Source organism: Myxine glutinosa, chromosome 6 (assembly GCF_964187855.1).
Source record: "Myxine glutinosa chromosome 6, kmMyxGlut1.1, whole genome shotgun sequence".
Lineage (NCBI taxonomy): Eukaryota > Metazoa > Chordata > Myxini > Myxiniformes > Myxinidae > Myxine > Myxine glutinosa.
In genome coordinates this window covers 47481292-47495633 of record NC_136266.1, presented here as the reverse complement: position 1 = coordinate 47495633, position 14342 = coordinate 47481292, and the positions used below count along the sequence as shown (strand labels likewise).

Sequence of the window (14342 nt, the reverse complement as noted above, 5' to 3'; positions counted from 1 at the left end):
TTCACCAAGTGAAATTTCTTGTACTCATCGACTGTAAGCGGAGAGCACATTCACCAAGTGAAATTTCTTGTACTCATCGACTGGAAGCGGAGAGCACATTCACCAAGTGAAATTTCTTGTACATTCAATGTACTTGGCAATAAAGTTGATTCTGACTATGACAGAGAGAAGATCCCTGAAATTTGCAGCTGAATGCAACCTTGTCATCTTCACCATGATGAAGAGAAGATCCCTGAAAGTTGTGGCTCACAGCATCCTTATTATCTTCACCATGATGGAGAGAAGATCCTGGAAAGAAGAGGCAAAATGAACATACAACAGATATTGTGATAGAAAAAGATGAATGGACAGAATATCACATGGTCAGATGTGTGTGCAGTGTGCAAATTCGACATCAATTTCACAAATTAGTCTTCGCCTTCTTCTTTGTCAGACAGGTGTTCACGTACCATACATATCCCCATGTAAGAGGTCAAGGGCTGAGAACATGCAGAATTGGCCCAAGTCTTTCAGGAACTGGTTGGCTAGGCCTGACATGATTGTAGTGGTTAAAGTCAGGAATTTGTAGTTTGCTCAGGGTGCCGGTGTTGACTTGTCAACTCTTCATGAAAGACACCAACAACAAACAACAACAGGCATTTTAAGGCTATTTTCCCCGCAATAGCGGGGGTTAGCCTTGCGGTCCCCATGACAATGTTCTCCATTTTGCCCTATTTTCTGCATCTCCCCTTGTTAACCCCCTGGCCCGCATTTCTTCTTCGACCATCTTTAGCCAAGTCTTTCTCGGTCTTCTCCGTCCTCTACTTCCTTCTACATTCATTTCCATCACTCTTTTCAACCAGTCACTTTCATCCTTCCTCAACACATGACCAAACCATCTCAACCTGTTTCTCTTAACAGCACCCATCACAGGCTCTATTCCCATCATCTTTCGCAATTCATCATTTGTCTTCCTCTCTCTCAACGATACTCCACACATCCACCGAACCATTCGCATTTCTACCCTTTCCAGCCTTCGTTGCTGCTCTACGTTCATTACCCATGTCCCACTCCCATAAATCATAACACTTCTCACACATGCAGCATACACCTTTCCCTTCAGCTTCAATGACACTCCCCTCCTCGTCAGCACGCCACTCAGTTCCCGAAACTTCTTCCATACACATCTCACTCGAGCAACCGTTGCCGAGTCTGATCCACCTTCTCCATTCAGCATGTCTCCTAGGTAACAAAATGTTTTCACACCTTCCAGTTTCACGCCGTCTCCAAGATGCAACTCAACATTTCCTCCATCTGCAGCTCCCTCTGTGCACACCTAACACTTGAATGTAGCTGCCACAATGGTTAATGCCCCTCTCAAACCACTACATTTTTGATGAACCCACTCAGCGCACATTGTACATTGAATGGAATTCACTCCGACACCCTTCCTGCACACAGCACACGGCCACTTCCCAGTTCCTTCCACCTCACCACATGCTTTACCACTTGCCATCACCTTCGTTTTTCTGATATTCACTAGGGTGCATCAAACGCCCCATGATTTTCAAAAAGTTGTTGTATTTTAATGTCTATTCCCTCAAATGTTACACTTGTTGGTAGAAGTATGTATGCAAAAAATAGATGAAATCAGAGGTGGTCCTGGGTGGCCACCGGCCACTTTTATATATTTAGGGCCATTTAGGGCCACAGCTAAACTACTTTACAAGATAATGTAAAATTAACTACAAGATAATGTAAAATTAACCATTATACCTATATACAAAAGTAAAGTCCTACTTTTACTAAATGCCTAATATCAAACAGTTAAAACAACCTTACATGTCAATGTAAAATTAACCAAAATCGTTCTTCATATTACAAAGTTGTAGTACAGTGTTGTAGTATTGTACTTTCATTGATTAAAAGTTTGAAAATGTATTAAGCACAACGCCAATGTCACTACTCCAACTTTGCTCGTTTCCGCAAATTTGGCCTCGCTTTGCGGTCACATTCAACCACTTGAAGAAGATTTTGGAAGTGGTCTTCTCTTCTTGCAGTTGAGACAAAATCAGTTGCGAGCTTTACTGCTCTCTCCGCAGGGTCATTCACAACATTAAGCCCATCCACAATGGACTTGGCTGCCTTGAAGTGCTCATTGTTCTGCCAAGTGTCAACATCCTCTGTTAGGAAGGTCATATCTAGGTGAAGAAGGTTTACTGTAAACCACGAGTCCTCGTTCACAAGATCAGCCAGGGTTGTCGCTTCTGTAATTTTTGGAAATGACGGTTTGCCATATCCAGAACCGTAGCGGTGTTTTGGAGTGCTTGGCATTTCATCTGGTTGTATGGCCAGTAACACATCTGCAAGGGCACGACGATCCTTTTGAGGAATTGCATTGCTGAACAGTGCCAAAACAACCAGTTCTGGGGTTAAATACCACAAATGTCTATCAAAGGCTTTCACAGCGCTGACTGAAATGGTTGAGTTGACAGCTTTATAGTTGAGCAGAGTCTTGTAAAAGCACAAATCAAACCATGGGGCATTTGAAGCAGACTGACATATGAGCCACCAATCACAATAAATATAAACAACAAAAACAACAAACTCCTTCAGTTTTTTCTGTTGATGTTGTGTTGTTACAGTTCCTCGAGGTAGTAGAGAAATTTGCTCTTCAAGTAGGCATATTTTGATGGAATAAAGAATCTTTGACATCCACCTTGCTTTATGCATGGCCCCTGGTCTGTGGAGTGTTCCTTGTTTTGTGACATCATCATCGAGGACTACCTGGCAGAGTTGTGCCATTTCCTTGTAGTCTTCCCTACAGTATGAAGCGCTTGTGCGGATTGTGCTTAAAACCTTGTTTTTGCAGGATAAAAGCAGCTGTTGTGCATAGTCATTGTACATGGAAATGTCAATTTTGGTTAAACTTTCATTCTTTGCATGCGATATGCGTTCCCAATTCTTCTGGAATTTTTGGAACAAAGATACTTCTGGAGACTTTGATGCCTCAATTTTGAGAACGTCAAACACATGATCCAGGATTACCTCTCCAACATGATGGCGACATGCACACCACAGAAGAGCACGGTCCAGTTTTGATTGAATGGTAACACAGGCAGCTGTAACGTGTCCAGTGTTTGATGCTGTTGTGTCAAAACATAAGTTGACAACTGATTGTTTGCACTTCCATGAATGTAGATACGTGTAAGTGTGCTCGGCAATGATGTCACCTGATGACCTATCACTTCCAGGAGGATATCTAGCCACCCCCAGTAGCTTTACATCAGTGGCATTCCCAACCAACACTGGCAATCTTTCTTCCTTGACATTCTTGTTTGTGAGCGTTGGTATCTGCTTGCCATCCCAGTGAAGTGTTGCAGCTGTTGGGGCGATCCAATTTTCTTGAATATCTTTGGCGATAGCACTTGTTATTGATCGTCGAGCCTTATCAGCAGTTGAGTACGACTTGGCCACACGACGTGGATCACCTCCTGCCTCTTGAATTACAGCTTTGGTGAGCGCAACCTGTTGAACAGGAGTTATGTTTAGTCGAGTAGCAACAGACACAACTGAATGTCTTTTCAGAATATCATGAGGAATAAAGGCAGATGTACCTGCATATGTTGATCTGTGGTGACTACGCTTCCTTTGAAACTCTGGAATCGCCTCTTCTTCAGTTTCTTCCAAGCTATCTGCAGAGTCACTATCATCAGAGCATACAGAACTAATTGTCATCTCTTGTACACTGGATGATTCATGACGTTCTCGTCTTGAAGCTTCCGCTAAGAGGCGTTTTTCTTTTCTATGATCTTTATCAACTTTCTTCTTGTCAACACCACCAAATGAGGCTACTCTGTCAGATTTCATTGACTCTAAAAATACTCTATCTTCCTCATTCTTAATGTTTGTCATTGCATCTTTTGTCCATACACCAAAGGTCTTATCAAGACGTTCATTCATGGTTTGCAACTTAGCCAAAGTGCTTGGAGATTCTCGGCGAGAAACAGGTATTTGACGCAATTTGTTATTGTCATTAAGAAGGTCAAGTATTAGTTTGCAGCATTGATGGTCTGAAAGCATAGGAATATTTGCTTTAGTGTAGAATTTTTTCAGCTGGATAAGGACGATGCTGGCAGATTTCCATTTCAGTGGCTGAGTTTGTTTGCCTTCACATATTTCTTTCTGGATGTACCACATCACGCATCGAAGAACCTGCCGGCAAGTTGGGAGGCGGACTCCTGTCAATGTACCATCTGCTTCTGTAAAAGCATTGCCAAGACCAAAAATGGCACTTGCTAATCTGGTCTTCTTATCTGCCATCTGAAAGAAAATAAAGGATATTATTAGACTACTAGTATGGGACCCACGATTAGACCTCCGATTTCATTCATGTAAAAATACAAACTAATTATCAAACCATCGTTTTTTGCATAAAATTGTTATATTTGTATTCCTCTCATCAAGACCTTCAATTTGATACCAAACATGACTAGGTTTGGGTGTAAAATAACAAAATCAAACATTTTTACATAGTGCGGCCCCGAAAATGGCCCTAAATATATAAAAGTGGCCGGTGGCCACCCAGGACCACCTCTGATTTCATTTATTTTTTGCATACATACTTCTACCAACAAGTGTAACATTTGAGAGAATAGACATTAAAATCCAAGAACCTAAGGGCGTTTGATGCACCCTAATATTCACCTTCAGACCTTTTGTCTCCATACATTCCTTCCACTTGTTCATCTTCTCCTTCAGTCCATCCATACTTTCTGCAATCAACACCAGATCATCTGCATACAACAACTCCCACGGTAAACCCTCCTTTCCGTTCTGAGCCAGCACCTCCATCACAGCTACAAATAGTAGTGGACTTAGTGCCGACCCCTGATGCACTCCCACCTTCACCTCAAACTCACCACTGTTCCCGTCCTTCGTCCTAACAGCTGTGCGTGCTCTTTTGTACATTGCCATCACTACTCTGATCAACCATTCCTCCACTCCTAACTTCCTCAGTGCCCATGTCACTACTTCACGTGGAACCCTATCGAATGCTTTCTCCAGATCAACAAACCCATGAAACAACTTCTTCCTCTTCTCCATATACTTCTCCTGCAACTGCCTCACAATAAAAAGCACGTCTGTCGTTCCTCTTCCTGGCATAAATCCAAACTGCATTTCGTCAATCTTCACTTTCTTCCTTATCCTCCTCTCCAACACCCTTTCCAATACCTTCATTCCATGCTCCAATAACTTTATCGCTCGATACGAGCCACAGTCCAGAGGGTCACCTTTCCCCTTGTATAGAGGGACGAGGGTACTCAGTTCCCAATCCACTAGAATGCGGCCTTCTTTCACCACCAGATTGCAGATCTCTGTCATTCTCTTCACACCCCAACTTCCTGCTGCCTTCAACATATCTCCCACAACTCCCGTCGGCCCTCCCGCTTTTCTACTCTTCATTATTTTATCGCTTCCTCAACTTCCTTCTCGGTTATCTTATCTGCCGGTCCTAAAACTGGGTTACTCTCTATGTTGCCATCCCATTCATTCTCTGCATGCAACAGTATTTCCATATATCTCTTCCATCTTCCTTTAATTCCATCTGGGTCCACAACGATTTGTCCCACTTCATCCTTCAAGCAACTCACCCCCATCACATCACACCTCTCTTTCGCTATCTGCTTTGCAATCCTGAATACCGCTCTCTAACCCTCTTCCGAATCCAAGCGTTCTCTGAACATTTTCCTACATGCCTCCTGTGCCTTTGCTACCTCTTTCTTTGCAGCCTTCTTGGCTGCCTTCTAACTTTCATGCTCTGCCTTTTCTGCCCCCATACCCTTCGCCTTCTGCCACTCCTTGAACTTCTTCCTCTTCTCGTCAATCTTCTTTCCAACTTCATCATCCCACCACCATGTTTCCGAGTGCCTCGGGGGTCCTTTTGTTCATCCACATACCTCACCAACGGCTCCCAACAGACTATCTTTCATTGACATCCAACCACTTTCAAGCTCAACCACATCATCCTCTACCCTACTCAGCCTCTCTTTTAATGCCTCCCTCACTGTCACCTCTTTCAACCTCCACACCTTCATTCTCGGTTGGTACTTCACCCACCGAGCTCTCCTCGCACCTTTCACCCGATGTCGCAGACAACCAAGTGGTGCTGTGAAACAGCCTCCTCCCCCGGGATCACGTTTGTGTCCCGGAGGTGCCCCCTATCTCGCCTACGCACCAGCAGGTAGTCAACGGTTGTCGTCGACCCACCTGACATGTATGTAACAAGCTTATTATCCTCTTTCTGGAACTGAGTATTACAAATCAACAAATCAGCTCCATCAGTAAACTCCAAAATCCTTGACCTTCTCCATTTCTCACACCATATCTGTAACCCCCATGAACTCCCTCAAAACCGTCCATACTCCTTCCCACATGTCCATTTAGGTCTCCTCCTACCACAACAACTTCCTCATCTTTCACGTTTTCCATCAGCTTCTCTATAGCACACCAGAAATTGTCCTTCTCTTCATCGCTCCGACCAACCTGCGGAGCATATCCCGAGATGATGTTCACCAAGAGCTTTCCAATCATCATTTTCACCATCATCAACCTTTCACTCACTCTAGTCACACTCACCACACTGTCTACAAACTCCTCAGAAAACAGGACACCAACACCATTCACGCCCTCTGGGCACCCTTGCCACACAAACCTGTATTTCTGTCCCTGCCTGCCCTTCACCATTCTCACACCACTTCCCTTCCATCTCGTCTCCTGCACACAACATATGTCCACTCTTTTTCTGACCAATACTTCCACCACTTCTCCTGATCTCCCTGTCATTGTCCCTACATTCCATGTCCCAAATCTCAGAAACCGATCTCCACATCGGGCATCAGACGTTTCGTCGTCATAAATGGAATGATTTCCACCCTTGCTTCGATCGGGTTCCCCACCTTGAGTTTTGACGAGAGGGAGTGGGGTCCCCCACGGGTATTTCATGAAAGACACCGAGAGATGTTTAATGTCTCCAAACTAATGCTCCCAGACAGAATACCCAGCACAAGGTCCACCTGAGGGACCACACATTTGTGACCAAACACACTACCTGTGAAGCACCATTTGATTTTATGAAACAGATGGAATCGTCAGGAAGGACATTGATCAGATTATGCTTTCCACAGTTGGAAGTGAGGGGAAACAGACATTGCGTGGACGATCCCTCGGGCCCGCGCACTTGAGGCCTGGTTCCACGCACGGACTTCGCACCAAGGCGTGTTCGCGTGCACGGATCTCCGGACCCGTTCGCAGACCCCGACGAGATTCACAGATCGGAGCTAAATCCTCACAATTAAATCCAACACAATTATTTTCCAGTTCTTTTTATCTATCCCATTGTCTGTGTTTAAGTCTGGTGCGGGAGTGCTCCACCATAGGAATTCAGTTTTAGTTTCACCGTCGCGTTTTCTTGTTACCGATATTTTCTTTAATAAACCCTTTCGTTATTTTCTGTACATTTTAAACCCATTCCCGTTTGAGTTACTTTTTGCAGGTTGGAAGACTGCCCGGCGGGATCGTACAGGTAAGTGCTCTCCAGCTTGCCCTTCCCTTTCTTTCTCTGCGCGTAGAGAAAATCTGCATTTGAAAATCCGCCTCGGAGTTAAAGCTTGCTTTTGCCTTCCGGGGTTCTCTTCGTGTTAATTGAGGGAATCGCACAACAATATTATAAAGACTAGAATGGGCATTCGGAAGAGCCAACATCTCTGAAAGGTTCAGCAGTTTATGTTTTGTATCCCACCAATAGGCCGGATCCGATTCCGGACGTGAAGCAAAATCGAATTGGCTTGTTCTTGTCACGTATGCAAATCATGCACCTAGATTTGTTGTAACTCGTCCAAAATATCATGCTATATATCGGTTTTTGCCGTTATCACTCATAAAAATGGTAAAAAAAGAATCACTAAACTTTAAAAATACTCGTATTGGGATTCGGATATTCACCAAATTTGAATCAATTATGTTACATATCGGTTTTAGCCCGAGCTTATCACTCAATGGTGAGGCATCACTTTTTAAAAAACCTCAGATTCGAATCTTAACCAAAATTTCATTATTTCATCCTTGTCACACACTCAACCTCTCCACCAAATTTCTACGAATCCATCCACAACTCTCTGAGATATCCTGTTCACAGACAAACAAACAGATAGGAGTGAAACAACATAACCTGCACCCACCGATGGTGGCAGAGCTACAAACATGGAGAGACAACGGATCTGGGCCGAACACTTAGCTTTGATAAACGGGAAAGATACATGGCACATTTCAAGTCTAATGCACTCGAACCTGGAACCGGAAGTTCATGTTTATTTTGTTCAAGATTTGCTCTGCTGCCCTATTATCAGTTCACGCTCTCTATCACCATGCTCTTCCATGAGACTCCATGTTGCAGAGAATAATAAGAATGGAAGATGTAAAAACAGAACAAAAGGAGCGCCAGTTACCTTAAATAATCCGTCACAGTTCATTTTCCTTGAACCAGGTGTGCTTCACAATCTCCTGCAAAACAATGGATGTGTTGAAATCAAATATGAACACAAACAGGAAAAACCTCCACTGGTGGGCAATTGCATTTTGATCCACAATAACAAGAGGTCAGTAACCCCAGCACGTGTGAACATTCTTGTTCATGCAAATAAAACACTGCAGTTCAAAACTGTATCAATCCCTCACCGCCATAGTGAGCCTCTCCATTGGATCCTTCTGAAGCATCGCAGTCAGTAGGGAAACCAATGTTTCCCTTGCAAATGTTGGTGGACTGCTTCCCACATTGAAGTCAGTCTTGTCATGTGACATCTGCAAAGAAGCAAAACAAATGTATTTGTGACCGAATCCTAAACATTCGTCGCAATCGAATACTTACATTTGCATAATAAGCACATTCCAAACAAGCACTCACTGATGCAACGACCAAGGTTTGACTCTAAACTCATAAAATACATTTACATTCATCAAATAAATTGTGGTGTACAACACAAAAGGTTTTTCTTGACTGAAAAAGAAACCCTGTCATCCAAATAATTGGATATTAAGTATATGTGGGTTTATTCGGCCTAAGGCGAGCGAAGCGAGGACAAGGCTGTTTATTCCTGATACATTGCCTTCAGAAAGTTCACTTCAACACACTTGACTTTTTTAAAACATTTTTTCGTGTCACAGCCTGAATTTTAAATGGATTAAATTGAGATTTTTTGGCACTGATTGACACATAATACCGCATTTTCTGGTGTATTAACCGTGCTTTTTATCAGCAAAAAAAGTTTAAAGTTGGGGTTGTGGTTAATATACAGATATAGAAAAACAAGTCTAAAAACAATCAATGCTGAATTTCAATTATATTCCAATTGTCACACATATACCAGCAGAGCTCCAGGGCCGGGTTTACAATGGCTGCGGTGGCACCTTGGTGCCAAGCCCCCAATCGGAATGACCAAGATAGATTTTTTAAAAGGTGTATACATTGTGCTATGTTTAAATAGAGATTATGTGTGGAATATAATGCTGCTTTTAAAAAATAGGGGCAATACCCCTGGGTGCTCACCTGGTAGAATAAAGCAGTATACTTCACTGACGAAAGGTATTTTAACAGTAACACCTATTAGTCAGGTTCACTATGTTTTTTCGTTCAAAAATTTTGGAGATTAGCAAAACGATACATTTTTGGAATATTCAGAGCATGAGGAATCCAAAAATTAATGTTGGCATTTGCGTAGACACCTTTGAGGAAATAACACTCAGGACAGTGAGGAAGATGTGTAAAAGCATATTCCTGAATGGTATAGACCTTGTAGATCCTGTGTATTGGACTTATAGTTCAATCTGATACTATTAAGGCTGCTTTCTTGCTTTATAAACCCATACCTATACCACTGTCATAAACATACATATATACCACGACATACATATAGATCAATCTGATACTAATAAGGCTGCTTTCTTGCTTTATAAACCCATACCTATACCACTGTCATAAACATACATATATACCATGACATACATATATACATACATACATATGCTGTCATAAACCCATACCACTATCGCTACCAGGCCAGCTTCAATCTCTCTTTCTCACAAACAAATATCACATACTTGTTATCATAAACTTTTCTTCTCTTCTATTTAAGGCCTGGCCTCGATGAGGGCTACATAGTCCGTGCCTCGAGCCTCCAACATAACGAAAAAAAAACAACAAAAAAAAACCTATACCTATAACTTCAAAGGACTTGCAATATCATGTATTATGTGATACAGTTATATTACAAATATAAAGACAATGGTTTTCAATTACCTTTGTTTGTTGCTTTTCTATAATAATTGTTTTTGTTTTTGTTTTTTTTGTATACAGAATCGAGGCTCGTGAAAGAGCTAACATTTATTTCACAAACAAATCAGACAAACAAAGTATATAAAAGGAGGGAGCAGTAGACAAGATGGGGAGAGAAGGGGAAGCACACAAACACAACATTTGAGAGCAGGGACATCGGGAGATGTGTGGGAGGGAGAGGGCTTGGGGGGAGGAGGCGTGGGAAGGGGGAGGAGGGTGGGAGAAGTATAAAACACAAGGACACCAAGGACTTCCAGAACAGAAGTTGGTATTTCAAAAAAGTGGATTTGGGGTGAAATTAGCGGGGGTAGAAAAGATCAAGGTTTTGGATGGGGGAAGATAAGAGATGGTGGTGAACAGCTGTTTTAAAGACCAAGAGGGAGGAGTGGGATTGAAGAGAGTGAGGGAGTTTGTTCCAGAGGCGGGAGAAAAGAGGAATGAAGGAGTGAAGGTGAGCAGAGAGTCTTGAATTTGGCAGTTTAACCATAAGAGGGTTGCAGGCAGATCATGTGCGACCTGTAGGAATATTTGGGGGACAGAGCCCAGAGAGAGCTGGGGGGGGGGGGGGGGGGAGGGCAAGGCCGGAGAGGAGTCGGTAGAAGACGGAAAGACCACCAACCTGCCTGCGGTGAGTGAGTGAAAGGCCCTTGGAGTTAGCTTCGTCGCGGGAGATTCCAATGATTCTGAACGCTTTGGTTTCAACAGCGTGAAGACGAGCTAGGTGTGAGGCAGGATCACCAACCCAGAGGGGAGAGCAGTATTCCATTGAGCTGCGGGTGAAAGCCTTGTATGTGGTGAGGAGGCCAGGTGTGCCAAGGAAGGACTTCGCACGACGGAGGATGCCCAGTCGGTGACTGGCTTTGGAGGCCATATTTGAAATGTGGTTTTCCCAGGAAAGATCATGGCAGATAGTGAGACCCAAAAGCTTGAGTAACAGAACTTCTTGGAGAGGATTATTCAGAAAGTGGATGGGAGGGTTGTCCAGTTGGTCTTTTCGGAGAGACATCGTAAGAGTGTGAGATTTGTCAGGATTGAAAGACATGTTCCACTTGTTTGACCAGTCTGTGATTTTGTCCAGGTCTGCAGAGAGTGAGGAGGCTGCAGACTGCCGATCTGAGGGATGAGGAATGGAGCGACAGAGAGTAGAGTCATCAGCAAAGAGATAGAGAGGATTTTCAAGAGAGTCAGAGAGATCATTGATGAAGACCAGAAAAAGCACAGGGCCCAGAACACTGCCTTGGGGAACTCCAGCCTGAACAGGAAGAGGAGATGAGAGAAACCCATTCAGGGCCACACGTTGACTACGACTAGAGAGGAAGTCCGCCAGCCATGCGTGGAGATTTCCATGGATACCAAAGGAGGAGAGTTTGGTGAGCAGAGCGGGGTGCCAGACCGTATCGAAGGCATGTGATATGTCAAGGGAGACAGCTCTAATTTCCTGTTTGGCATTGAGGACCTCCATCCATTGTTGAGAAAGCAGAAGCAGCATGTCCAGAGTAGAGTGACCAGGTCTGAAACCAAATTGATGATCAGAGATCAAGCCATGTAATAGTTATATCACAAATATAAAGACAATTGTTTTCAATTACCTTTGTTTGTTGCTTTTCTATAATCCTGACCACTATTTTGAGGCCTTCATTGGATTCCTTGACCAAGAAAACATAGGATTAGCATATTTAATTAAGTTTCTAGGTTGACTAGAAGCCGAGATAGCGCAAAATATGTATTTTATGGCGGCCATTTTGAAAATCCAAAATCTGTGTCTGTGCAAATGCCAACATTGATTTTCGAATTCTCCATGCTCTGATGATTCCAAAAATGTATAGGTTTGCTAATCTCCCAAATTTTTGAACAAAATTATATTTGTTAACATGGTGAACCTGACTATATTTCAAACCGATTTCAACGATTGCTAGAATACAGGGCAGCATGTAGAATCATACTAACGTAATCATAAGACTTTAAACAAAAAAACAAAAAAAACCTTTTTGGGGGGGGGGCAACACCCCCACCCAACCACTCGTATACCTGCTTAGACCCTGATTTTTCTAATGCTTTTAACAAACATTGGTACATCACGGGTGATGAAAGTTGTGATCAAGCTTCATCAAAATTGCGTTTGTAGTTTCGGAGGAGAGCGCAAATACCTATTTTAGGGGGTCAAACCCCCCCGCACATCACCTTAAACCCTAATTCATTCATGCCGTGAACAAACGTTGATGCATCACGGTTGACGAAGGTTGTGGTCAATTTTCATCGAAATTGGGAGTAGTTCCAAGAAGAAAGCAAATACCTATTGTGGGGGGAAACCGCCCCAAAGACCGCCTTCGTTGCCGGAAACAAACGTTGGTACATCTTGGGTGATGTTTAGTTCTAGAGAAAAGAGCATATACCTACTTTGAGGAGGGGGGGGGGGCAATGCCCCACCTCTTCCCACAAAAGACCCCCTTAATGCCCGCTTTATTTTTTAATGCTGTGAAAAACTTTTTGTACAACACATGTGATGAAGGTTGTGGGTCAAGTTTCATCGAAATTGTGTGTATAGTTTCTGAGAAGGAAGCAAATACCTATTTTGGGGGCAACCCCCCCCCCCCCCGACTATTAACTTCATTCATATCGACGTAAAGAGGGATAAATACAAGTGTAGAGCTTTTACACTGATTGTTAAAGCAACAAGCACCCATTTCCTGTTTTTATTTAACAGCGGGTACAGGCATTAGCAAAGCAGCCTCAAGGCCAGGTGGATGCCATCTCACCTAGCTTGGTTTGAAGGACAAGTTTCGCTTTATGAGACTTCAGAATCAATTCGTAAAGTGTTTCAGATTTAAAATTTTCCTCCACACATGGAGGCTAAAGACACATGATTTAAATTAAAAAAACACCAGCATTTCCTATTGTGTGACATCGCCACACTTTTTTTTTTTTTTTTTAAATACAAGATCGAGGCTCGTGTGAGAGCTAACTAATCACAATCAAATCACAAGCTAATCAATCACAAAAAACAACAACGAACGGACACACAAAACATACAAAAAAGGGAGCGGGAGACAAGATGGGGGAGAGAGAGGGAAGCACACAAGTACAACAGCAGAGAACAGGGACAACAGAAGATCCGTGGGAGGGAGAGGGCTTGGGGGGAGGAGGCCTGGGAAGGCGAGGGGGGGGGGGGGAGGGGGCGGGGGAGGGGGCGGGAGTATAAAACACATGAACACTCACGCTTTAATGACGTACATTCCAGTTTAAGCATGGTATGTTCGCGTTTTACTTGTGTTCTGTTTGCACGTTTTTGGAGTAGTGCGCATCTGTCATTTATGCCATTTTGTGAAATTGCATAACTCGAGTGAGTAAGAAATGCCGCGATTACATTTTCGCACTGAACAACATGAAAACGTGTTCGTGATAACACCCGGATTCTGGCTAGATAAGATTGCCTTCCCTCTCTATCGTCTTCCGCTCTCTCTCAGTTTCCAGAAACCATTCATATTAACCTCTGCCTATTATAATGGGAAAGTAGTTTTAATTTACATGTTTTCATTTACAACACCTGATCAACACTTGCTCTCAGGCTGAAGGCAAAGAGCTTTGCCAAGAACGACGACATTGTGTGTGTCATCCCAATGAGGCAACTTTCAAAACTCGAGAAATTGTTTTATCTCCTTCCCCAGATCTATGCCTCCTCAAAATTCTATCTCGGAGTTCTATGGACAGTACCTTGGACTTCATGGTCGTCTTTCTGCTTTGACATGCAATGTCAACTGTGGGACCTCATATAGAAAGGTGTGTTTCTTTTTAAATCGTATCCAAACAATTGAATTGGTCACGGGTGTACTCCAATCAAGTTCTGGAGACATCTCAAGGACAATCAAAGGAAATTGGATGCACATGACCGCAATTTGGAGTGTCATCGCAAAGGCGTTGAAGACGTATTGACATTTCAGCTTTTCATTTTAGATTATTTTGTAAAATATATATA

At 43.0% G+C, this 14342-nt stretch overlaps 2 protein-coding genes across 2 annotated transcripts in view; both read right to left on the bottom strand.

The window, feature by feature from the left end:
• Window positions 1-3634, bottom strand: part of LOC144892601 (uncharacterized) — a 1198808-nt gene extending 1195174 nt beyond the window's left edge. The window contains exon 1 of the mRNA XM_078779823.1: window positions 1691-3634. The gene's annotated coding sequence lies outside the window, so the exon portion shown is untranslated. The remainder of the gene's footprint in view (window positions 1-1690) is intronic.
• LOC144892603 (uncharacterized) lies at window positions 1635-4304 on the bottom strand. Its single transcript, XM_078779828.1, has 2 exons — window positions 3597-4304; window positions 1635-3507 (listed from the first exon to the last, which is right to left on the bottom strand). Exons 1-2 carry the CDS (start codon window positions 3690-3692, stop codon window positions 1942-1944), a joined length of 1662 nt encoding a protein of 553 aa, XP_078635954.1. The 5' UTR covers window positions 3693-4304; the 3' UTR covers window positions 1635-1941.
• Between the last annotated feature and the right edge of the window lie 10038 nt (window positions 4305-14342).